Source organism: Erythranthe guttata, chromosome 14, assembly GCF_056151865.1.
Source record: "Erythranthe guttata isolate IM_541 chromosome 14, IM_541, whole genome shotgun sequence".
NCBI lineage: Eukaryota > Viridiplantae > Streptophyta > Magnoliopsida > Lamiales > Phrymaceae > Erythranthe > Erythranthe guttata.
In genome coordinates, this window is record NC_142546.1 from 840,123 (window position 1) to 865,626 (window position 25,504).

The following is a 25,504-nucleotide window of genomic DNA, read 5'->3' on the forward strand; positions in this document are numbered from 1 at the left end:
GTCTTAAAAGGACAAGGGGATATCAATGCATGTATGTCTTCCACCATCCGGACCATCATCGTACACTTTCATGTGCATCAAATAACTTGATGTCCCATGTCGATTTTATGATATTTTTCGGAGATGCATCCAATTATATTTTTAATATCGTGATATATTCATTTTTATTTATACATTCTAGACACCAATCATTAGATTCAATATACAGTAGAATCTCGATAAATTAATAAATAATAATTCTTTTAGTCCCAATTCGAGAAGAACGTGTTAAATTAATGTTTTGTTAAATTAACAGAATTTTGCTGATCTCGATAACTGTATATTCATAGTGCATACTATTGTAGAAGTTTAAATAAGTCAACTCTAAGGTCAAAGCTATGTATAGTTAATTGTGTAATGAGTCTTTAAGTTGTATTAATTAACATTATATGACTTTTGTAAGTTGAAGTTAAAGTAGGCATTGATAGGTATTTAACCTAGATAATTAGGTAAGATTAAGGTAGTTGTAATTATATAGAAAAAGGGACTAATGATGACATATTGTACGTGCAACTATCATTTTCTAATGGAATTTTTTAAAAAAATATTGTGCTTTTGAAGATTTAATTTGTGGTTAATAATCAATAACTAAAAACGGTAACTCAATCGAAATTAAACGGTCCAAATTCAATCAACTGGTATAAGTGGCTCAAGAAGCTTAATCGGGCCAAAAAATGGAGCTTCAGTCAGTTGGCTCAATCCTTGAATACAATTGGCACAATTTTAACCGCATACTTTATTTTATTTATAATTTACAATCTTAAATATAAAAATAAATTTTGTGACTTTGAATTGTATCTTATAAACATCAAGGCCTCTATTTAAATATTTCATTTTTATATAAAGAGTTAAAACTTATTTTACTTATGGGGTCCTCGTAGAACATTTGTCGGCCTTGTCGACTAGATCTGCATCTAAATCAACCAAGTCCTAATAACTCGACGATACTCCCTTAGTTTTATTAAGTAAGTAAATAGTTACATTATCTCGATTTTAATAAGAAAAATCACACGATTCGAGCTTTTCACTTCATTAATCTGTTAATAATGTTGTTATAAAAAAATCGAAAACAATAAATTTGGCCCTAACACGAAAATTATCGAACGAGCGAATGTCACTTAGCCCGATTTTTATTTTTTAAACACCACTTAAAAATAAACAAAGTAATTAATTAATACACTCAATTAAATGAAATTGCAAATTCCCATAAACCAATCAGATTCATTCTTGAAAAACAGAAAAAATAAAATCCCAGAATTTACCCAAACCTATGTAAAAATCAAAATCAAAAGTACCATGATTTGTACTAATCCTCGACACCCACCTGTGCCACTGCCAGATGCCACATATACAACAACAGATATTATTTAATTTAATTCTAATTTTAATTTAATACTTTCTTGGTCCCCTTTCTAGCAAAAGCTGTTTCATCCCTGTATATCTTTGAAAAATTCATATATATATATATATATATATATATATATATATATATATATATATATATATACATAAATATATACATACACATATACGTACACAGACACATGTTAGTAGTACCACAGAGCCATTACAAAATCTGTGGGTCAATCGGTGTGTGTGTGTGTGTGTGTGTGGTTTTTGTTTTGCAGCTCGTGATTGAGATTGAAAAGTTGAAAAAAAAAAAAAAAACCCAATTGAAAAAGAAATAAAGCAAGATCGGTGGCAAGTGTTCTTTCCGTTGTCAAGTTTTGGGCTTTTTTATGCAGTTATAATAAAGATTGGATTTTTTTTGTTTCTAATACCATTTTAGCCCAGAAGATTTCTTGCAATAATTTCTCCTTACAACGATTCTTGAATTCTGAATTGGGTCTCTCTCTCTCTCTCTCTCTCTCTCTCTCTCTCTCTCTCTCTCTCTCTCTCTCTCTCTCTCTCTCTCTCTCTCTCTCTCTCTCTCTCTCTCCTCTCTCTCTCTCTCCCCCCTAAAAGGAATGAATGGTGTTGTTGATCTTGATTCAGATGAGTCTGATTTTGTAGAAGTTGATCCAACTGGAAGATATGGAAGGGTATGTATGTCTTTTTTCAGTCTTTGTTCTGTAATTACATTCTTGCCACTATGTCTCTGTTCTTACAATTAAATTACTGTTTTGTTGGATTTGAGTTTCTTACTTTTGTTGCATCTCTGTTGATTGCAGTACGCTGAGATTCTTGGAAAAGGGTCTTCAAAAACAGTGTAAGTATTAAATTTGATTCGATTTTCTCAGTGTGTGTTTGTTTGTGTGTGTGTGTGTGTGTGTGTGTTTTCGGTGTGTGTGTATAATTGTTTTGATTTTGTGTGTAGTTATAGAGCTTTCGATGAGTATGAAGGGATAGAAGTAGCATGGAACCAAGTAAAGCTTTTCGATTTCTTACAAAGCCCCGAAGATCTCGAGAGGCTTTACTGCGAAATCCATCTCCTCAAAACATTGAAACACAGCAATATAATGAAGTTCTGCACTTCTTGGGTCGACACCGCCAATCGGAACATCAACTTCGTCACCGAATTGTTCACTTCCGGCACTCTCCGACAGTAAGTTTTTCCTCACTCGTAGCAGATTTTTCCCTCGTGTTTTTGAACTTTCGATTGTAACGTAATCTAATCTTTAATTCGATAAACAAAAAAAAAAAAAAAAAAAGGTATAGGCTGAAACATAAGAAGGTGAACATTAGAGCAATAAAGCATTGGTGCCGACAAATTTTGCACGGCCTTCTTTACCTCCATAGCCACGATCCTCCCGTAATTCATAGAGACCTCAAATGCGACAACATCTTCATCAACGGGAACCAAGGTGAAGTCAAAATCGGCGACCTTGGACTCGCTGCAATGCTTCGGAAATCCCATGCCGCTCGATGTGTAGGTAATTTTTTTGAGGTCTTGTTTGGTTGGTTGGTAATTAAGAAGGATAGTCATGGTTGATTAATTAAATGTTTAGTTGATAACCGCTTAGCCAAACACTCTCTTAATCTTATATTAGGAACCAAACGAGGCATAAAACTTACGTAAGTTCATCGATTTTATCAGGAACACCGGAGTTCATGGCTCCCGAAGTCTACGAAGAGGAATATAACGAATTAGTTGACATTTATTCCTTCGGCATGTGCATTCTCGAAATGGTAACTTTCGAGTATCCGTATAGTGAATGCACCCACCCCGCCCAAATTTACAAAAAAGTCGTCTCCGTAAGAATTCCAAACTTAATTCTTTTTTTTTTCCTCCCATAAACTTACTCTTCGTAAGCGTAATATAATATAAAATATTTATCGTATTAGGGGAATAAACCGGATGCTCTATACAAAGTAAAAGATCCGGAAGTTCGTAGATTCGTCGAGAAATGTTTGGCAACCGTCTCCGACAGGCTGTCGGCATGGGAGCTTCTCAACGACCCTTTCCTCCAAATCGAAGACTATATTCACGATTTGAGGCCATTGAGTTATCATCGGGACTACGATGAAATGGGCCCCATGCTGAGTCAGCGTCTATTGAGCAGTGCTCATCATAGCACGACGAGTTCTTTGGTCAACGGGTACAGCAATTTCGTTGGCTATTACGAACAAGAAAACGACTTGGATTGCCGCTCGGTCGAATACGAAGCGAACGAGATCGATTTGTTCACTTGCCACGAGGAGGACGAACACTTGGAAAACGTCGATATTACGATTAAAGGGAGAAGAGGGGAAGATGATAATATCTTCTTGAGACTCAGAATTGCAGATAAGGAAGGTAAATATTTTTTTGTTTTTCTTTTTGTTTGCATTTAGCACCTCTGAATTATTTTTATTTGCATAAACCCCCCGAATTCTATGATCAAGAATGAAAGGCAAAGGCTAACATGTACTCATTGGAACTCACTGATAGTTCATTTTCTGATCATGTTGATGCTGAGATAGATTCTAGTTTTTTTTTTTTTTTTGCATTAAGCACCCCTCAATTATTTTTAATTAACATAAACCCCTCTATAATCGACAATTAAAGGCAAATAGTACCCCTAGGAGCTCACCGGTAGTTCATGTTTTTTTATCATGTTGATGCTGAGATAGATTTTAGTTCTTATTATTATTATTTTTTTTTGCAATAAGCACCCCTCATTTAGTACCTATGATCGAGAATCGAAGGCGAATAGTACCTCATAAAGTTTGTTTTGTTTTTGCATTAAGCACCCCTAAATTATTTTTATTAGCACAACCCCCCCCTAATATGAACAAGAATTAAAGTTAAAAATAGTACCCCTTTGAGCTCGCCGATAATATTGTTTTCTGATCATGTCGATGCTGAGATAGATACTAATTTTCCTTTTTTTTTTTTTTAAAAAGAAAAAATTAAGCACCCCTGAATTCATTTTATATACGTCTTAAAATTGGTTCCTTTAATTACAGGTCCAGTTCGAAACATTTATTTTCCATTCGACATCGAAGCCGACACAGCTCTAAGCGTCGCGACCGAAATGGTAGCCGAGTTGGATATCACAGACCAAGACGTGACCAAGATCGCAGAAATGATCGACGGTGAGATCGTGTCCTTGGTCCCCGATTGGAGAAGTGGGGTCCACATAGAAGAAAGCCCCACCCACAAGAACAGCGGCTGCTGTAACGAATGCGGTTCGTCGGACGATTTTCTCGAAGGCTATTTGTCCTCGGATAAGAATCTGCAGGCGGCTCTTCATCAGTGCTCGAAGAATGGATGTGGGACCACGCATGGCCGTTTCGAGGAGATTACGTATCAATTCGAAGGGTCCGAAAAGTGTGTCACTGATGATGATGATGTACATTGTTGAATGTTGATGCAATAGATTTGACCCACAAAAAAAATTAAATAAATAGAAATTGTCAAATACTGATACTAGAGGCTTGTTCTTACAAGGTTGTGAGAGTTTGTCTGAAATTTGCTGATTTTTTTTTTTTTTATAGATTTTTTCATTTGGGTTAAATGAGTATATGTATGTACATTACTAACTGATTAATGATAAGAAAAAAAAATTAAAAAAACAAATAACATTGCCTGAAAATTGTTTTATATTGTATATGTTAAATTAAACAAAATTTGAGTTTGATTATGAAATTTATGTTATTTTCTTGAATTTTTTTATTAGCTGTCAATATCTCAATCTACTTTATGTCTTTATGTCTGAAATTTGCTGATTTTTTTTTCTTCGGTTGTAGTTTATAGATTTTTCACTTGGTTGAAATAAGTATATGTATGTATGTTACATTAGTAACATCACCAATTGATTTATGATAAATAAATAACTATGTATTGAAAACAATTTTGTTAAAAAACGCGTCTTTATGAGCAGTAATATCTTTTTGAAGTAGAAATGAAGTGTAGTTGTAATTATGATATAAAGTGAGGGGCAGTTCACACGTTTCAGGCAAATAACGAGCTAATTGTAAGCGAAACTTAAAGATGGAGACTGCAGTATCCAATGTATATTACTAAGGAATATCTGGTATACGAAACTAGCTAAAAGAGATTTACGAGCTAAAACTCTTAAATAATAAATTTAAAAAAAGAAAAAAAAAAAAAAACTCACAAGTAACTAAAAATAGGCCGAAAATAAATATTTGGGCCTTTTTGGACTGGATCTTAAATCACATATTGTAAGTGGACTAAAACTATAATTTGAGCCCATATATTTGTTTCAAAAAATATACTTTTAATACTCAATAAATCAATTTTAAATTATTTATAGGACGATTTCTAATCAAAATTGGAATAACTAGATTCATATTTTTAAGTTTGTTAATATAATATGATTTTATTCCGAAATTCAGAAACACATTTATTATGATCATTGATCAATATGAATGTACCATCATATGGAACATTTAAATAATAATAATAATAATTATTATTATTATTATTATTATTATTTTCTTTATTTGCCCTTTTTGGGGTTTTGTTTCTTTTAAAAGTTCCCCTTCTATTGTTCTTTTCATATTCTCTTGCCCAAATATAAACAAGGATATATACATACATATATGCTGTATGCACAGACGGAATCCCAATTTGGAGTTCTTTGAATCTGCTATTCTACGCAATTAATTGCTTCGTCGGCAAACTACGTCAAGAAGTTTGAATTGATCTCCGATTAAACCAAAATTCATGAATTTCCGGTGAGGTAAAATAATAATAATTCGAAAAAAAATCACTTCTTTGTGTTAATTGGTGACTATTGCTAATTTTTCTCAGTGTTGCTTCAGATCTGTTAATGCTGGGAGGCAGAATTCAGAACCAATTTGGAAAAAAAATTGCAATTCAAGGGTGAATTCGTGGTGGGTTTCTCGCGAATTTGTGTAGAATTGAAAGGGGTTTTGTAATTATAGTCGATGCATGAAAAATGGAAGGGAGCGTAAGATCAGGTGGAGGAGTATTGAAGAAGAAAAGTTCGTCGGGTTGTTTGATTATCAAAAAGAAAGTTGGGATTAATAATCCAGGTGGGATTAATAATCCAGGTAGATTAGTTGAAAGTAGTTCGAGTGATGAGGATGAGTCATTGGAGTTCATGAGAAGGAGAGTGAAAGACAAGAGACTGAGTAGTAGTAATGGCTCAATTGGGGTTAGTGGTGAGAGGAAGAGGAGTAGGTTCGATTTGTTCGAGTTCGACGAGTACGACGAGTTCGATGGCAAAAAGATGAGGAGTGAGTATTCGGAGGATAGGTACAAGAGGGTTGACTGTAATGGGAGTGGGAAAGCGAAGGATCTTCGTGTTGGTTCGTCTGATAGGGATTTTGGTGTGGATAAACGTAAACATAAGCACAAACAAAAAGATAAACAGAAGTTGGATGGTTCTAGTAGTGGAAGGAGTAAGGGTTTAGTAGAGGAGGATGAGTCGATTAGGTTGCAGGGGAAAAACGGGGTGCTGAAAGTTAAGGTGAATAAGAAGAATTATGATGTTGTTAAGAAGGATTTGTTGGCACCGTCGCCGAATTATCCAAAGACACCTAGAAATCGAGGTTTGTTTGTTGACAAGGAGAAATGCGTTGATAAGGAGGAAAAAGAGACGAAGCTGGAAACTGTGAAACCGTTGTTGAGTAAAGGCAAGAAGGCTCGAGATTCAGAAGTTGAGACCGATACTGAGTTGAAGGTGACGCAGCCAAGTCGACAAGCTAGCTCGAGGAAAGGTGTGAAGAAGGAGGAAGAGGGATCTTTCGCTCGTGAAAATTCGACTCCTAGTGAGGGCAAAGAAGGGAAAGTTAAACGTGGTGGAACTACTGAGAAGCAAATGTTACGGGAGAAGATAAGAACGATGTTGGTTGATGCGGGGTGGACTATAGATTATAGACCGAGACGGAACAGAGACTACCAAGATTCTGTGTACATTAACCCCCGTGGAACAGCGTACTGGTCGATTACCAAGGCTTATGATGCATTCAAGAAACAGTTAGGGGAAGATAACGGCGAAAGTAAAGTCGATGTTGCCTCTCCTTCATTCGCACCTATATCTGAAAATCTGATTAACAAACTCACCCGACAAACCAAAAAGAAACTCGAGGAAGAAATGAAACGGAAGAGAAAACATGGGACGACCAAGGTTGGTAAGAGATCTGCCACGAGGGAGGCTGCAGAAAGCTCAGACAGCGATCAGAATCATAACCAATCGAGTGAAAGTGACGATTCGCCGAAAAAGAAGTCCAAGAAAATCGGAGTTGAAAATACTTCTACCGTTTCAAAGTCTAATATCTTGCAGGGAAGAACAAGTAAAGTGATAGGGAGATGCACCCTTTTGGTGCGTGGTTCCGATAAAGGGGAAAACTCGGAGTCTGATGGATACGTTCCGTATAGTGGGAAAAGAACGGTATTGGCATGGCTGATTGACTGCGGTACAGCACAGTTGAGTGAGAAAGTGCAGTATATGAATCGAAGAAGGATTAGGGCTATGTTGGAAGGTTGGGTAACGAGGGATGGGATTCACTGTGGGTGTTGTAGTAAAATCCTTTCGGTTTCGAAGTTTGAGCTGCATGCTGGGAGCAAGTTGAGACAGCCGTTCCAGAACATATATTTGGAGTCTGGATCGAACCTTTTGCAGTGCCAGATTGATGCGTGGAACAGTCAAGATGAGGATTTACGTAAGGATTTTCATTCGGTTGATATTGATAGTGATGACCCGGATGATGACACGTGTGGCGTTTGTGGCGATGGAGGTGATTTGATCTGCTGTGATAGTTGTCCTTCGACTTTTCATCAGATCTGTTTAGAAATAAAGGTACTGCATTCGATAGCTAATGGCACTAAATACTTGCGCATTTGATTGTGTTTATTACCTTTTCGATTATTGATATTTTTTATTGTTCCTATGAGATTTATTGCATTACGTGATTTTTGGATGTAAGTGATTTTCTTTCATGTGTGTGAATGGCCAAATAACATATATAGGCAGTATGTTCTGAAATTTTTGCCCGGTTAATTATCGTAGATGATTTTTGATACATACTTTATGGATTATGTTGAGGTTCTTATATTCTTTATCGTATTGCAGATGCTTCCTTCGGGTGATTGGAACTGCCCGAATTGTACATGCAAATTTTGTGGGTATGCCAATGAAAATGTTGCTGAAGAAAACGATACAGCTGGCAGTGAACTTAACAGATGCAGCTTCTGTGAGAAAAAATGTAATTGTATTTATGTGGTTAAATTTCTCAGTACAGTATTCACCCAAACACACATGCATACATGTTTTCAGTATGGTCATTTGAAATATTTCTATCTTTATTTTTTAGATCACAAATCGTGCAGTGAGAAGGTGCATGATGTACCTACAAGTTCGAACGGTTCATCTTTCTGTGGGCTGAAGTGCCAAGAGGTATTTGCTTATATTTTTCCTTCTTGAAATCAATAGTTAGGACCCGGAAAAAAATGTCGTTCTTTTCGTTTCTGCATCATTCTGAACTATTGGGTCTGAATCGGCAAATTAGAAATTATTTTCTTGAAGAAAAAAATTACACGATTTTGAATGGAATTAAAGTCGGTCTGTTTCATCAACTTCTCTCTGTTTGAGTGTTTTTCATCATTAGGCTTCACTAAACCTCGTTCGATTTTGTGTTGATTTTGCTGTTTCATGTCGTTATATTCTTTTTGGTTCTGCAGCTACATGATCACATGCAGAAGATTCTTGGAGTCAAACATGAATTAGAGGCAGGATATTCATGGTCTCTTATTCAAAGAACAGATGTGTCGGACGCCTCGCACCGTGGATTTCTTCAAAGGGTGGAAAGCAACTCTAAGCTAGCTGTTGCATTATCTGTTATGGACGAGTGTTTCTTGCCCATCATGGATAGGAAGAGTGGAATAAATATCATACATAATGTCGTCTATAACTGCGGGTAAGCTGTTATCGACCATGTTTTTTTCTTCAGCCTTCTTTTGATGTTACACTTAATTCTTAGCACATATTACGATTAGTGGTCGATAACCTCTGTTCTTCTAGTATTTGTATAAATCTTGCACGTTTTCAAAAAACCTGTGAGTACGTAAATTTATTATGTAACCGAACAAGTGTCCTTGGCAACAGAAAAGTAATGATACTGTCTTGAATCTTGCAGATCAAACTTCAACCGGCTGAATTATCGTGGGTTTTATACAGCAATTTTGGAGCGCGGTGATGAAATAATATCTGCAGCTTCTATCAGGTAATAAGACAAATACTTCACATTGACATTGTCTATGTTTGTTGTGACAGTAATAATCATTAATTTATGGTTAAGTTGAACGACAATTTTTTTTTCGTTTCTTTGTTAGGCTCCATGGAACCCGTCTAGCTGAGATGCCATTTATTGCGACTCGTGAGATATATAGGCGGCAAGGAATGTGTCGGCGCCTTCTCTCTGCAATTGAAACAGTAAGAATAATAATGGACTTTTAGTCTCTATACACTCGAGTTGTTTAAGTATGCATCACTGGACTAGTGATTTAATAACCATGTTGTGATTACAGGAACTTCGCTCTCTCAAGGTCGGACAATTGATTATTCCAACTATATCAGAGCATATGAACACGTGGACTACGGTTTTTGGTTTCCACAAAATCGAGGATTTACACAAGAAAGAAATGAAGTCCATGAATATGTTGGTGTTTCCGGGCACAGATATGCTACACAAGGAGTTAGTGAAGCAAGAAAATTCCGATGGTACACAGTTTTTTTTTTTTTTTTTTTTTTTTTTTTTTTTTTTTTTTATGTCGAGCCAACAAAATCGAACTATTTTGGCCATGCCTCTGATTTTGCCTCTTTTTTTTAATGGTATAGTAGGTGTGAAGGTTTCTGAATCAACTAACAATCAGCCTCAGTTGCCTGGTTTGGTAAATAATTCCGATATTAAACCATTGTTGGAGCAAAAGCAAAATAGTGACGAAGATGATGTGTTGGATTCTGGCCCTTCAAATGCTATTTGTGAATCTGATAATAATACAGCTGCAGCTAATTCCGCTGAGGTGGAAAACGAGCTAAAAGAAGAATCGTATGCTAACTTGAAATCCTTTCCCTCACCTGATGAATGCAATAACAACGTCTCTGACAAGGATAACGCAGACTCTTCAGACGAAACTCTAAATGCAGAGAGTTCAAAATCTGCGAATGTTGAGGTTGATGTGGGTCCCGCGGTGAATGTTTCTGAAGATGTGGGCCCCACTGAAGCTGTAAATGACAGCTCGATCGAATCTTGTCAGACAACCACAGTTGTTGATGAGGAGCCTTTGGAACAGTTAAAGCAGGATCCGAATTCTGATAAACCCAGTGGAGAAGACAACGAGACCAATCGTGTGGCTGACGGAAAAATTATTTTTGAAGATGTGGGCCCCACCGAAGCCGTAAATGACAGCTCGATCGAATCTTCTCAGACAACCACAGTTGTTGATGAGGAGAAGCATTTGGAACAGTCAAAGCATGATCCAAATTCTGATAAACCCAGTGGAGAAGAAAACGAGACCGATCATGTGGTTGACGGAAAAGTTGTTTCTGAAGATGTGGGCCCCACCGAAGCCGTAAATGGCAGATCGATCGAATCTTCTCAGACAACCACAGTTGTTGATGAGGAGGAGCTTCTGGAACAGTTAAAGCAGGATCCAAATTCTGATAAACCCAGTGGAGAAAAAGAAAACGAGACCGACCGTGCGGTTGACGGAAAAGTTGCTTCGCCCGTTTCTTCTTGTGAAGCTTTGATTGAGAATACTACAGCCACTACTGAGACATAATATACTGTGATCAATTAAATGGTTTTTGTTTGTTTTTGCATAAATTGTTCAGAATTTGGCTGCAATTGTTGTTAGTTCTTGGAATCAGTTTACCAGAAAGTGGGTGAATCAGTATTATACTATTATATACTTTGTATATATCTATATCATATTTTGGAATCCATGATTTTCACCCAAAATTAAGGTTTTCTTTTTTTTTTTTTTAATTTTTTTTTAAACTTTATGAAATTAAGGGTAAACTACGATTACCCCATGAGATAAGGTCAAATTATGAAAAAAATCCCTGATGTTTGGGTAATTACAATCACCCATCACCTATGAATCTTCTTAGACGTCCACCCTTATGGTATAATTCAACAGAACCTTTTAGATTTCGTGGAATATTCTTTAATTTGCACTCGTTTTGTGCAAATATGCAGTTTCTGATGCACCACAATCTTACAATCTTATATTTACAAGCTAAGAGACACACCTTATGATCATCTTGTTTTAAAATATGAAGCTCGAATGGAGTAAAACGGTTACAAACCGAAGAATATTCTATATAATTTAGAAGACTCCACTCCACTAAATTTGACACCGCAAGGGCGAATGTGTAAGAAGATTCATAGTTAATTGGGGTGGTTGTAATTACCCAAACATGATGGAGTTTTTCATAATTTATCCTAAAGAAAAATATTTACAAAATTGAACATTTATTATTGGGTTGGGCTGTTGGGCTTAATGAGTAAAAGACTAACTACTTCATAAGTAAAACTAAATACCTATTCAACTCCTCCCCGCCGAGCACCACCACTCGCCGCCGCCGTTCTCCTCCGCGTATGGAGCTTTCTATTCCTCACCGTACCTTGAACCAGTCGTATTCGCCTCAATCGCGTCTTTGCAATTCACCGATTCATCGACCGCATCGTCTTCTCCTCCCCGCCCACCTCCAGCGGCGCAGGCTACAGCTCTTCTCCACACACCTCGCAGCGCCTCCGATGGAATCCACAGCCGCTCGCGTATCTGCTGCTGCTGCCAATGGTTCTCCGTCGTTAACGGAAAATGATGGTGAATTAGTTGAATTTTAACTTAATTTATGCTGATTTTTGTGTTGCTGTTTGGCTTGTTGTTTGATAATGTTCGGAAATTGCAGGAGGACGAATTGGAGAGGTGAAGAGGGTTACTAAGGAGACGAATGTGTATGTGAAGATTAATTTGGATGGTGATTCCGTTGCTGAAAATAATTCGGGCATTCCTTTTCTCGATCACATGTTAGATGTAAGTTTTTTTTGAATTATTTAACGGTTTTTAATTTATGAAGAACATAGGGTTTCATTCTGATTATAAGCTTAAATCACAAGCAGGTTAAGCTGTAAATATTACTAGGCTAAATTTAAAATTAGGGATGCAGTTTGTTTCGTTTGTTAATTGAGAAATTATTTATTTCGTAAGGCCAATCCAACATAAATATGTTGAGTAGTCAAGAAGCATATCATTATGTTTGCAGTTAGTGTTCATTGTATTTCTTTTTTGTGGGTAAATTTAAATCTGCTCGAATGCTAAATGCGGGCTTCGTCGTCAAATTTGTTACAGCAACTTGCTTCACATGGACTATTTGACATGCATGTGAAGGCAACGGGGGATATTCATATTGACGATCATCACACAAATGAAGATGTTGCCTTAGCTATTGGGACCGTAAGTTTCCGAATAAGCTCTTTGCGTTTTAGTTTATCGTATTATGAACTTATGGGTGAATTTTAGAGTATATTCTTTTCTTTCTATTGCTTCATGTGCTATTTGTCCTAACTTCTAAAAATAAATTGTTACGGTTTGAAAATTCGCACTACTTCACAACAAATATTTATCGAGATTGCCCTTTTTACTAGCCGCGTGGATTTGATTCGTTTCAAATTGGGAATCATTTTCGAATGTTGCTACATTGGATAATATTATGTACCGTGTTCAAATAAAGATCTATTATCTATTCTAGGTTCAGATTTTCAAGTTCCTTGTTCAAAGTAGGACAGTTTGACTAAAAGAAGCTTATAAATATATTTTCCTTTCATTAGTCAACTTTGTGTCGTTAGTGCAAATCTTCGGGCAATAAGACTGATTACTCATGCAGGCTTTGTTGCAAGCACTTGGTGATAGGAAAGGAATCAACCGGTTTGGAGACTTCTCAGCTCCTCTCGATGAAGCACTTGTACATGTTTCACTGGTACGATGCTGGCAAAAACTAACATATTTATTTCCCATAAAAGCATGAATACACGAAGCGATTATTTAAGCAGGCAAGGGCAGAAAATAATTTCTATCATTTATGTGGACATTTGCCATCTTCAAAATTGGTGTATATGATGCAATGTTTCTTCGTCCCGAATCAAACGACATAGTGAGATGTTGTTGCATTATTGTGGTGAAAAACCTTCACGAGGAATGAATATATTGAATCTAAAATCGCCACTTCTAGGTTTGCTAGGTGATACAGACAGCCAATCGAAAGATAGCTTAACTGGAATAAACGTATTTGTTTTGCCTAATCTCAAAGCAATTACTGTATGTTTTTCAATTTCCGTACACATTGAGCCTTTCGGCAAATTCATAGATAAAAGACATTTGTTTATTTGCTTATCTAGTTTGCAACCATTATCACATTGAATCCATGTAATATAGCTATACTTATTACCTAGTGAAATGTAACCAGAAAGAGAGGTAATTGACGTATGATTGTACATTGGAGTAATCTCAATCTTTGTTGGATATGCTTGCTTCGTGAAGCCTTAATAGTCTATGATCAGTTTTCACATGCATAGCTAACCAGAAATGCTGTTTCCGATATTATGATTAATGTTGGTATATTCTGTAAAAATATTCTCCTTTTGAATTTGTTTTATAGGATTTATCTGGAAGGCCACATTTGAGTTATGATTTGAACATACCGACCGAGAGAGTTGGAACTTACGATACACAGGTACTTTGTGCTCTATATGTACTTGACATCATTGTCCCATTCGAATTATCTTACTATTTCAAGTGGAGCTGTTACTCGGATCGATCCTGTGTTTAATAGTGAAAATACCTGCTCTTCTCTTTTGCCCCAAATCCAGAACTATCCATTAAGTATAGTCCCCGATTTTACTTCTGACCCGAACTCCTCTTAGGTCTACTGACTCTAGTCGAACATGTTGCTTTCAGCTGGTGGAGCACTTCTTTCAGTCCGTGGTCAATACTTCTGGAATGACACTACACATACGACAGGTAAAATATTCTTCTCAACTCTCAAACCGTTCGTATACATTGTTAGGGGTAGCTAGTTGAAAGTTTGATACCGTCTAGTAGACGTTTATGTTGGTAAAAATTGAATGCAATCAATTAGTTCCCTACATTTACCACACCGACCTGGACATTTGTGTTTGCCCTCAAGTCGGTAAACTACTTCGTCGAGGAAATATGCCACTACCATTTGCTTCCGGACAAGTAGCCCCTTTACAGAAAATCTCTTCAAAATACTCCCTCTGTTTTCGTAAATCCAACAGTAACTGACAAAGTTACCCTTCAACCCTACCAATATCGACCGCCTTTTTTTTTTTAATAATTAAAATGTGGATTTTATTTCATAAATAAATGATAGTATTATAGGAACCGACCCTTAAGGTTGCATCAAAGAAGATCAAGCCTAAGAGTCAATGTACTAACTTCGGTAAATCGATTTTGTCTAAATAACTCAAGCTATTGATGATGTGTGTGTGCCCAATCCACAAGATTATCCGCTATGGTATTCTTCTGTCTATAAAAAATTCAAGAGATTCCAATACTCGGAAGACAATCTCGAACAATGTACTCTAAATCCCAATCACTCCCTTTGGCATTCTCGAACAGCCTTAATAGCCAGCACCGAATCACATTCAATGTACACTCCTGATAACCGTAAGATTTAGCACAAACGTAAGCAATCTCTTAAGAGCCATTGATTCCGCTCTGTCGAGCCAATACCAGTCTGATAACGGGTTCTTAGGAAGTAAATATGATATTAGATTGCACAAAATAGTATATCCAAGTCGTAATACCACGAAGTAAACAATCCCATAGTGTGTAATTTAATTCAATTGGATATCTGAATTAATGTATATTCGGATTGAAACTACATAGCTTGCTGGGAAAAACTCGCACCACATTATAGAAGCAACCTTCAAGGCCTTTGCAAGGGCTCTTCGTCAAGCCACCGAATACGATCCTCGTCGTCGTGGAAGTGTGCCTAGGTTTGTTGTATTCATTATGGTTATTATGGTAATACTGCAAAATTGTATTCATTACGATAAAGCGTAACATCGACGTTTCTCGATTTGTAGCTCGAAAGGCGTCCTGTCACGAACTTGATATACTTCCATCAATTCTACCGAAAAGAATCTGCAATAAGGTTTGCCTTCGTTTCGTCTATACTATATATCATAGTTTGCAGCCATTTTCATGCATTAAATTAAAACATCATTGTTGTAACATATTTTGCTGTGGTATAAGCACATTTGGAGTTGCTCTCTTTTTACATAGCTATAACAAATTTAAATTGTCTACCTTGAGAACATTTTCTTTTAATTTAATTTAATTTAATTAAATGTTAGATGTTTACACCTAGATTTCAACAAAACAAAAGAAAGTCCTATTAAGATTCTAGGACTTATAGCACACTGAGTTTAAATGTTGTTTAATCTTGAAGGCAAATTACGGCCACCTTTCAGGTAAGCTCAAATTAAAAAATACCCCTCAATTTTGGATAATTACAATCACCCATCAACTATGTATTGTCTTAAAGAAAAATACTCTCGTTCAGTAGTTAAATTTGATACCGTAAAGGTGGACGTGTAAGATAATGTATAGTTGAGGGGTCGTTGTAATTACCCATACATGAAAGATTTTTTCACAATTTGACATACCTCGTTGTGGCTGTAATTTGTCCTAATCTTAATCATTACATCCATTAATTGTGTAATGTAACTAAAAAAACCAAGACTTAGGCACGTGCAATTTGATAGGACAAGGTCAAAGTAGTAATTTTGGTGAGTTGAGCAGAGCATCCAAAGACTCCCACTCACCTTCCCCGAGTCAGCGCACTTTAGTACTGTTTCAGATAATCAGATTTTGCAGGTGCGCATGCCTCTTCATCTGTTCATCTCTTTTTTAGGGTATGGACTCTGAAATTATTACATCAACACTTCTGTCTTTTTTATTTATTTATTTTTAATATAATAATAAATTAATAATGTCCTTTTCTTTATATATACATATACGATAATAAAACAAAGTTAAGAGATCAAAAATTGAAAAACAAAAAGAAACTTTTGTGTATACTACTTCAAAAATTAATTATTAATGTACAACTACCTTAAGATATTTCTAATAAATAACTATATATTCATTGGGTTTTTGTTTGATAACTTTATTCTGCAAGATATTTTAAATTCTTAGCTTGGATCTTTTTGAGCTATTGTTTTATAGATTTCAAATCAACTTTTGATATCTTCAAAATTTTCATGAAAAAGACTCAAAAGTAACTTAGAGGGTGTTTGGCTAAACTTATAAGCTGTTAAAAAGAGCTTATAAGATGGTTAAGAGGCTTATGCATGCGAGTTGTAGCCTGCAATCTGAAGTGAGAATGGGTTTTTGGGGTTAGCTCACCCTTGTGGGTTTTTGCGTTCAAAATTTTCATGAAAAAAACTCGAAACGAAACTCAGAGGATTTTAGCTAAGCTTATAAATTGTTAAAAAAAGTTTATAAGATGTTTAAGAGGCTGGCATGCGAGTTGTAGCTTGCAATCTCAAGTGAGTATGGGTTTTTGGGGTTAACTCACCCTTGTAGGATCGCGACCCTTTGTCCGGGCCGTTGTAGCACGTCTGTCGCCCAGGGCATAAGTGGCATGATGTTTATAAGTTATTTCAAAGTGTTTGGTAATTTTAAAAAAAAATGTCTTAAATATTCAAAAAAGAAATCTGTTTGCGAGCAAATAAGAATTTTAAACAAAAAATACATTTATCCCGCCTTTTTGTATTTTGAAATCTTATAATGAACTAAAATAGCTTATAAGCTCATTATCCACATTAAAAAATAATTTAAAAAATGAGACGTAACAACTTATCAGTTCTTAAAACAACTTATGAAATATAGGAGTATATTAATTGTTGAAAATAAGCTTAGTCAAACGGACCCATAAATTACATGTTGAAAAGAGTCTCAAGAAGAAATAAATATATAAGATAGATGTTACCTAACCATTCAATTATTTTCTTTGTTTGGGGTTTACATTATTATTCTTATCCACATCATATTTTTTCCCCCAATAAGTGAGAAATTGGAATGAGAATAGAGGACTGTTTGGGTAAACAATACCTAACCTATATATATAATATAATATATATATGTCTACATAGAGTCTTTGAAGTCCGGCCGGCAAACGTCTTTACTTTATCTGACTGCGATCACGTGGTGGTCAGTGGGTTGGGCCACCACCACCACCACCGCCACGCCCCCACCACTTTTTCCAGCTTTTCAGCCTTAATTTTTACTTTTCTCTCTCTCTCTTCGATTTCCGCGAAAGCTTTTTCTTTCTTTATTTCAATTATTTATCTCACTATCCAAACATCCCCCAAACATCTCTTTCTTCTGAAATTTTATTTTTTCAATTTAATTTAAGGTTTGGATGGAATTATGTAGAGTTAAAAGTATTTTGTATTGGATTTAATTAGATTTCAATTTTTGAATTTAAAAAAATTCTAATGATTCTTTTGGTAAATGTCATGATTCATTGCTTAATTGAACTTTATTTAATTTGATTTGATGTTTAATTAATTCAATTATTTAATTGAAGACGTGAATGAATAGATCCATATAAAGTTTACATATATCTAATAAAATGATTTATCAATACTGAAGAGATAAAAAAGTATTCATAGTACATCAGTCACATATTCTGTGGTCTGTAGTCGAGAAACAAATTAAGTGGTTATAAACAAAAATCATATTGAATTTATTATATTTTGTGATTATTATATTTATGCCGACTGAAATATAGTATCATAAGTTTAAAAATATATATATATATATATAATATCAAAGTGATACTATTGATATTTGATAGCACTAGCAACCAATATTTCATTTCAATTTGGGCTCGCAATTGGGCCATATGAGTCGAGTTTTATTGGTTCAAATTCACATGCTATCGAGTCTAATTATTATAGACTCAAGTTCATATATCATTGAGCCTCATTATTATAGGATCAAATTCTGTTCATGTAATTTTTCGAGTTTCGAGTTTATATCGGCTTATATTTAACAATATATTAATTATGTGTTTTACAACAGTACACCTGAACGTGTTAAAAAAAAAACACCTAAAGAGCAAAATCTAGAATATTCATGAATAACAAAATAGGATAAAAATCATAGACAAATAAATTTTAATAAGTTTTGGTGGATATCTTTTTACTTGATTCTTATTTGATTACTATTACCGCCATCACTTAATTCCTTTTATTTTTCATTCTTACAAAATAAAATAATATAATACAATTGTAACTTGTACTTTAGGTCATATCATTACAATAATAAATTATATATATAGTTATTAACTTAATCGGGTGGAACTTAATTGGGTTGAGCCGTAATAAGCTCAAACTCGACCCGACTAACTAAAATTAGACTCAACTTAAATATAATTGGGGCGAGTCATTAGACTTTAGTTAGCTCCGACTCAATTTCCGGTCCTAAATTTATATTGTAGTATGGTTTATACTATTTGCAAACATAGGCCTCTAGGAAATGTATTCCAAAGAATAAATAAATATATTACGTATTTAATACACAGAAGAACTAATTAAATAATAATAAATATCTAGTACATAAAAAAAAACAGACAAAAACACTTGAAATAAAAAAAGAAAAGAAAATATCAATACGACATTCTTCAACAAGTGACTGACATTCTTCACTGAAAGTAAACTGTAACAAAATACCTGTATAACTGTATTTTACAATGCGCACCAACCAATCCCAGCTCACGTTAGCCTCCACCACCTTCTCCCCCCGGTTTCCCACCCGACAAACTCACACCTGTCACCCTCATATTCGTCCACGTCATCAATCTCCGTACTCCCCTACCCCTACCCCTTCCCTTCACGTTACCTTAACTTTATCTCCCCACCACCAACACTTTCTCACTCCTCCCTCTCTCTCTCTCTAGAATTTTCTCCTAGGGTTCAAAATTTCACCCCCCCACACACACACACCCGGGTTTTCTCTCTCTCGACTCAAAACTCAATTCCCTCCATCTCACAATGGGTTCGCTCCCCGATCCAGGCGAGTTGACTCACCCTCCGCCGCCGCCGCCGAGTTTCGACGATTTCCAGCGCCAAACCTCGCTGATGACGAGCTGCACCCTCCTCTGGAAGGAACTCTCCGACCACTTCTCCTCCCTGGAGCAGGACATCATAAAAAAATCCGACGATCTCAAGGCCAAGCTCCAAGCCTTGAACAACGAGACTCAGCAGTCTCTGCAAGCCCTAGAAACTCGCGAGTCGTCCATCTCGAAATCCATGTCGATCGTCTTCGACAACCTCGAGAAGACGGCGAAAATGTCCGTCTCGTTCTCCGTTCCGTCCGCCGCCGCCGCCGACGACGCTCAAATTGAGGAGCCGGAGGTCGACGATACCGAAGGCCTGTTGATGAAATTGAGAAGCTTCTGCCACAAAATGGCGGCCAAGCAGTTCTGGGTGTTCGTCACCTCCAGGAAGAAGGAAATCGAGCTTTTCAGATCGGAATTGCCCAAAGCCCTCTCCGATTGCGTCGATCCGCCGAGATTTGTCCTCGAAGCCATCTCGGAGGTTTTTCCGGTGGCGGCGGCGGGGAACAGCAGCAGTGCTAGTAACAGCTACGATTTGGGGTGGGCGTGCGTGTTGTTGTTGGAGTCTCTGATTCCGGTGATGGTGGATCCCGTGTTGGGGAAGGAGAGGATGCTCGTAACCCCGACTATTAAAGGGAAGGCGGTCGAGATAGCCGAGGCGTGGAAGAAGAGCTTGGAGGAGAGGGGCGGGATCGAAAACGTCAAGACGCCCGATGTGCACACTTTCTTGCAGCATTTGGTGACTTTCGGAATTGTTAAGGATGATGATGTTGATTTGTATAGGAAGCTTGTTGTCGCCTCGGCGTGGAGGAAGCAGATGCCTAAACTTGCTGTTTCTCTTGGCCTTGCAGATAAGATGCCCGGTAAATTATTATTAATTTTATTTGTTTTGAGGAAATTACTGTTTTTATGGTTTTGATGTGTGTGTGTGTGTTTTGAATTGAAGTCGAGGTTTCTATAATGAGGTGGTTCGTACGGGTTTCGATAATGGAGCGTTAAAATCCACGAGATAGTTTGTACTGATTCTTCTAGATGAGTAAATGAAAGGAAACGTAAACTCGAAGATCATCTTATCTACAATTTTTGAAGTTCTTTCCTGGATTTTTGTGTAGAGTGTGGTTTCCTTTAAGTTCGGTAATTGTTAATGCTAGGAGACTACTGCCATTTCTTGGATTTGAAGAATATGGCTTTGTTTGTCAAATTACTGTTGCGTCGTTCTACCCTATGTAATCTCGAGGGTAAGTGCATACATGCAACAAGCAGTGGGGTTACATAGTCGGAGTTGGGGAACTGTAGTTAAACCTTGAGGATGTCCACGAGGGCCTTGAGTTAACAGCAATCTTGTACGTATTTTAGATCTTTAGTGAATGACATAGAGCTTATATTATCGTGCAAAATATGTTCACTGAAACTTAATGCTCATTGAAACTTGTTTGTATATAACATACTAGACGTTTTCCTGCTGTATCCATATAGGTTCATTGATTTTTTTTATGTTTTTCTTGTTCGTGTAAGTGAGCAGTGTCGTTCCTATATTCTTGCAGCTAGCTATGGTAGAAGTTCATATGCAGTGTCTCAGTGCAATTGATATCTATTTTGCAGATATGATTAAAGAATTAATTGGAAGGGGACAACAGGTAGATGCTGTACATTTTACATATGAAGTTGGCCTTGCCGACAGATTCCCCCCTGTCCCGATGCTCAAGGCTTTCCTTAAAGATGCTAAGAAGGCAGCTACATCGATTATGGAGGATCCAAACAATTCAGGCCGTGCTGCGGTTAGTATTTCTTTTGTCTTCTGAAAATTATTGTTCCAAAATCGTAAATTTTCGGATGAAAATCGGCGGAAATTGAAAATTGCATTCCAATTTCCACCCTTACCTATTCCTAAACCCTGTTTTCCATATTCGCTTGCTTTTCTTGATTTCATTGGTTACTGGGTTCTTTCAGACATTGTCCTTGAACTAAATTACGATTATACGCGTCTTGTCTGTAATACTGAATTGGCTGAACTACACATTGGAGTGTATATTACGATGCTTAATTGATTCATTAACCCTATTCGACATTTCTTAAAACAGCACATGGCAGCCAAGAAAGAGCAATCAGCCATCCGAGCAGTTCTAAGATGCATCGAGGAATACAAACTCGAAAACGACTTCCCCTCCGACAACCTCAAGAAACGCCTCTCCGAGCTAGAGAAGGTCAAGATCGAGAAGAAGAAGCCCGCAAGCCCAGCTGCCAAACGAACAAGAGCAAGCAACGGTGGGCCAATGCCCCCAGCCAAGGCCGGCCGTTCAACAAACGCCTACGTCTCGTCTTTCCCTTCCCCACCAACCTACATGAGGTCACCTTCTCACACACAGTACCCCTCTGCAGTAGCCTACCCTGCAATGCCCGCAGTTTATGCCCACGGCAGCAGGAGCCCTTCTTACGTGTACTCACCGGAGGCCCACCCTGCTTCTCCGGCTATCGTCGGAGCTTACCCTGTTTCCCCGGTGAACTTTCCGGCAGCGTACGGTGGATACAGTAATGGGATGGCACCTGCTTACCAGCAAGCTTACTACTGAATAGAGACTGCGATGACGACGACTCTCGGGGGGGAAGGTGACTACTACTGATATATTATCATATGACAAGAAAAATCGAAAAAAAATGTCGTTTCTTTTTAATGGGTCTGTAATCACTAACCTTTAATGGTGTTAGCCTCTTTTTTATCTGTGTGTTGATCCTTTTTATTTAATTACTGACCTTTTGACGAAAGGGGCAGGATGTATTTTCTGATTGTTGAAAACTTGTAGTTGTACTTAGGTTGTTGTGAAAAGTTTATTACAAATGAACGCTCTCTACTAATACTAGGAAATCTCATCTATAATTTCCTTTACCAAAACCTTCTTGATCATCTCTTTTTTTTTCTTTCTTTTTTTTGTACAAAGGAGTAAATAATGGAGGGGGTAAAAACCTCCCTTTAACAAATTAAGACCACTTCCCTGAGGTGAGGTTAAATTAGAATTTTTTTTATCATGTTTGGATAATTACAACTACACTTCAACTATGAATCTTATTACACGTCCACCCTTGCGGTGTTAAATCTAATGGATTATTTTAGATTATGTGGATTTTTGTTTAGTTTGTACCCGTTTTACCCTATTAGAGCTCCATATATATTTTATAATAAGATGATCATAAGATATTAAGATATCTCTCTTGTCTTGTAAATATCATAAACTCTATTTTTATAAAACGAGTGCAAATTAGATAACATTCCACGTAATCTTTCCAAATTCTGTTGAATTTGATACCATAAGAGTGGACGCGTAAGAATATTCACAATTGAGGGGTTGGTTGTAAACAATATTTTTTTTTCTTCGTAATTTGACCTTCCTAAGGGTGTTGCCGTAATTTATCCAATAATTTATCCTACAATACATCTCAGCACAATCTATAAATCAAAATAAGAAAGTTGTTCGTATAAGAGTTACTATGATGATCATTTAAGAGCTTATTAATTGTTTTTGAAGAGCATATAAAACCTCAATTTACTAGTTTCAGTGAAACAGCAGAGAGAGGTAGGAAGACACACTAGGGTCATAGGCGCACACTAAATTGAGGTTAATTGGATCTCCGGCGGCGGCGATTTTATGTGACCACTCTTCCGGCGTCTCTTTTTTGTTTCTTTGGCACGTGATTTCATAGAAATTGAGCTACTGTATCACCCTGAGGCAAGCATGTAAAGAACTCCTTTTGGAGCACCACCTGTTTGATGAAATGCCGCACTCGGAAATTTCCTCGAACTTCTAGCCCTTAGGGATCTCTGCGACTTTCTCCTTGTGGAAATGGCGTTTGCACTCCTCAGAAGGGTCGCCTTCTCGAGATCATTAACGCATTCTCTCACATCGTCGCAATGTACTAAATTCTCCACTTCGAGAGCACCGGCTTTTCTCGAACACGATACGGGAAATTCTGCTACCGACAAGCTTCATTTATCTCCGTTGTTCTCGGAGAATGTTAAGTATGATATGAAAGACTGCAAAATCGAACTCGTGGATGATGCCACCTGGCATGTCTCCTCAGGTTTAGCCGATGCTTGGAGATTCAATAATGAAGAAAAAGCATCGAAGACGAACCCCGTTTACAGAGACCGTCGAGAGTGTAACGGGGATGAAAATAATCGGGTGGTTGGTTGTGTCAATTCAAATAAAGAAGACCCCGATTTTGACGAGATTGAAGATATGAGGATTCGCGGGAAGTTGTTCTATAAGCTTGACAAGGATTCAAAAGAGTATCAAGAATATAAATTCGAATACCACGGAAGGAGATTGGGAAGGAAACAAAAAGATAAAAAAGAAATCGTAAAAGAGAGCAAGAAGAAAGCAACCAAGGTTGACGTAACACCAAAAATGGAGCCACAAAAAGAAATCAAGAAGATCAAAGAAACGAGTAAGAGTTTAATTCCCCGATTTCACGAAGTGGGAGATTCTTGCGTCGAAAAGAAGCAAAGAAGTCTGACTTTCAATCAAAAAACGGCCCCTTATCACATGCCGTTCTGTTTGGATATATACGTGTCGAAGGGCTCCGCGCGTGCTAGTATAATTCATCGAGCCACGAGTAATGTAGTGGCGGTTTCGCATTCGATTTCAAAGGACATGAAATTCGATTTGGGTTCGACTAAGAATAGGAGTGCTTGTGCTGCTGTGGGGAAAGTGTTGGCTCAGAGGGCTTTGGCGGATGATATACACAACGTCGTGTACACACCGAGAAAAGGGGATAAATTGGAGGGGAAGATTAAGATTGTGGTGAAGTCGATTGTGGATGGTGGAGTTGATGTGAAGGTGATACTTAAGCAGAAGAAACCGAGAAATACAAGAAACCCTCCTGTGAGAATTCGAGATCACCGTTGAGTAGAATGGCTATTGATCGAATAAGTGCAATTGATAAATCGTTTTTATAAATGATGATCGGAATTTTGGTACGTTGAAAATTTGTTCCGTTTACCTAGCCGAGCTATTCGATACCGGCATCAATTTCGTGTAAGTCATTTTTTTTTTACCGAACACCAAACGGAATTTTCGATTCGGTATTTGGCACGTATCGGATTTTCGGTACTTGTCTAAATTAAATAGATTCTATTTTTATCATTGGAGATAGAGATTTTGCATCTGTTTCTAAATCTACTCGTGGAAAAGGTATCAGAAATAATACTCAAAAGATCCAAAAAATTAAATTGGGCAGACCAAAGAGAGAGAACCGAAAACAAAAAGGACTAAATTATAAATAAAAATCAATCATTAGCAGTAGCTAATTGAAGGGAGAGCAATTCCTCCTCGGGTATAATCTTTACACGGCAGTCGGATCTCGGATACGACGCGCACATGAGCGCGTAGCCCCTCTCAACGACGTCGTCGCTCAGCATCCCGTCGCTCTGGTCGACTTTCCCGGAGATCAGCTGAGCCGGACACGTCATGCACACGCCGAGATTGCAGTCGTACGGCACGTCCAAGCCGCTTTCCAGAGCCTTCGAGAGGATCGTCTCGTCCGGCTCCACTTCCAGCTCCGTCGTTCCGCCGTCGTGCTCGACGATTACTTTGAACGCGCGGACGGCGGTGGTGGTGGAGAGGCGGCGGCGGAGGCGGAGGGTGCAGGCGGTGGTGGAATGTGGCTTGGGATTTGGAGTGGTTGGGTGGAATTGAAGGGGGTAATTTGTTTGGGTGTGATGGAAGTTGAGAGGGAGAGACGGAGTTAAACGGAGAGCTGCCATTTTTCCTGTGAGGGAGGGAGATGTGTGTAGCTGATTTTTGAGAGGATAAGGCTTTTTTTTCTTTAATATAGAAACGCTTCTCTGTGTATTTCACGTTTTCTTCTTGTTGATGAGTTTTTTTCCTTTTATTTAT

General features: G+C 37.3%; 6 protein-coding genes across 10 annotated transcripts; 5 read left to right on the top strand and 1 right to left on the bottom strand.

The window, feature by feature from the left end:
* Positions 1–1,537: 1,537 nt before the first annotated feature.
* Positions 1,538–5,041, top strand: WNK2 (WNK family serine/threonine-protein kinase 2). Its single transcript, XM_088813280.1, has 7 exons — positions 1,538–2,081; positions 2,211–2,248; positions 2,357–2,584; positions 2,692–2,912; positions 3,077–3,234; positions 3,325–3,775; positions 4,429–5,041. Exons 1-7 carry the CDS (start codon positions 2,007–2,009, stop codon positions 4,824–4,826), a joined length of 1,569 nt encoding a protein of 522 aa, XP_088669406.1. The 5' UTR covers positions 1,538–2,006; the 3' UTR covers positions 4,827–5,041.
* Positions 5,042–5,940: 899 nt separating this feature from the next.
* Positions 5,941–11,415, top strand: LOC105961839 (Acyl-CoA N-acyltransferase with RING/FYVE/PHD-type zinc finger protein). 4 transcript variants are annotated; one of them, XM_012986106.2, is made up of 9 exons: positions 5,941–6,170; positions 6,253–8,255; positions 8,529–8,661; positions 8,770–8,852; positions 9,137–9,372; positions 9,592–9,678; positions 9,788–9,887; positions 9,983–10,175; positions 10,293–11,415. In XM_012986106.2, the coding sequence occupies exons 2-9, from the start codon at positions 6,390–6,392 to the stop codon at positions 11,234–11,236; spliced, it is 3,642 nt and encodes a 1,213-aa protein (XP_012841560.2). In that variant the 5' UTR covers positions 5,941–6,170; positions 6,253–6,389; the 3' UTR covers positions 11,237–11,415. The 4 variants fall into 4 exon arrangements, with proteins under 4 accessions (XP_012841560.2, XP_012841568.2, XP_088670768.1 ...); XM_012986114.2 differs by having other exon boundaries at positions 5,941–6,165; XM_088814642.1 differs by having other exon boundaries at positions 5,943–6,165; positions 10,296–11,415.
* Positions 11,416–11,939: 524 nt separating this feature from the next.
* LOC105961857 (uncharacterized) lies at positions 11,940–16,479 on the top strand. 2 transcript variants are annotated; one of them, XM_088813418.1, is made up of 9 exons: positions 11,940–12,286; positions 12,372–12,496; positions 12,812–12,916; positions 13,347–13,439; positions 14,118–14,192; positions 14,417–14,479; positions 15,371–15,480; positions 15,571–15,638; positions 16,252–16,479. In XM_088813418.1, exons 1-8 carry the CDS (start codon positions 12,058–12,060, stop codon positions 15,596–15,598), a joined length of 828 nt encoding a protein of 275 aa, XP_088669544.1. In that variant the 5' UTR covers positions 11,940–12,057; the 3' UTR covers positions 15,599–15,638; positions 16,252–16,479. The 2 variants fall into 2 exon arrangements, with proteins under 2 accessions (XP_088669544.1, XP_012841577.2); XM_012986123.2 differs by lacking the exon at positions 16,252–16,479 and having other exon boundaries at positions 15,571–15,834.
* Positions 16,480–19,194: 2,715 nt separating this feature from the next.
* Positions 19,195–22,503, top strand: LOC105961868 (FRIGIDA-like protein 4a). The gene is made up of 3 exons (XM_012986135.2): positions 19,195–20,476; positions 21,216–21,391; positions 21,695–22,503. Exons 1-3 carry the CDS (start codon positions 19,549–19,551, stop codon positions 22,181–22,183), a joined length of 1,593 nt encoding a protein of 530 aa, XP_012841589.2. The 5' UTR covers positions 19,195–19,548; the 3' UTR covers positions 22,184–22,503.
* A 946-nt stretch (positions 22,504–23,449) lies between these two features.
* Positions 23,450–24,771, top strand: LOC105961878 (Ribosomal L18p/L5e family protein). The gene has a single exon (XM_012986144.2). It carries the CDS (start codon positions 23,450–23,452, stop codon positions 24,512–24,514), a length of 1,065 nt encoding a protein of 354 aa, XP_012841598.1. The 3' UTR covers positions 24,515–24,771.
* Positions 24,765–25,371, bottom strand: FDC1 (2Fe-2S ferredoxin-like superfamily protein). Its single transcript, XM_012986154.2, has one exon. The coding sequence runs from the start codon at positions 25,369–25,371 to the stop codon at positions 24,895–24,897; it is 477 nt and encodes a 158-aa protein (XP_012841608.2). The 3' UTR covers positions 24,765–24,894.
* Positions 25,372–25,504: the final 133 nt, after the last annotated feature.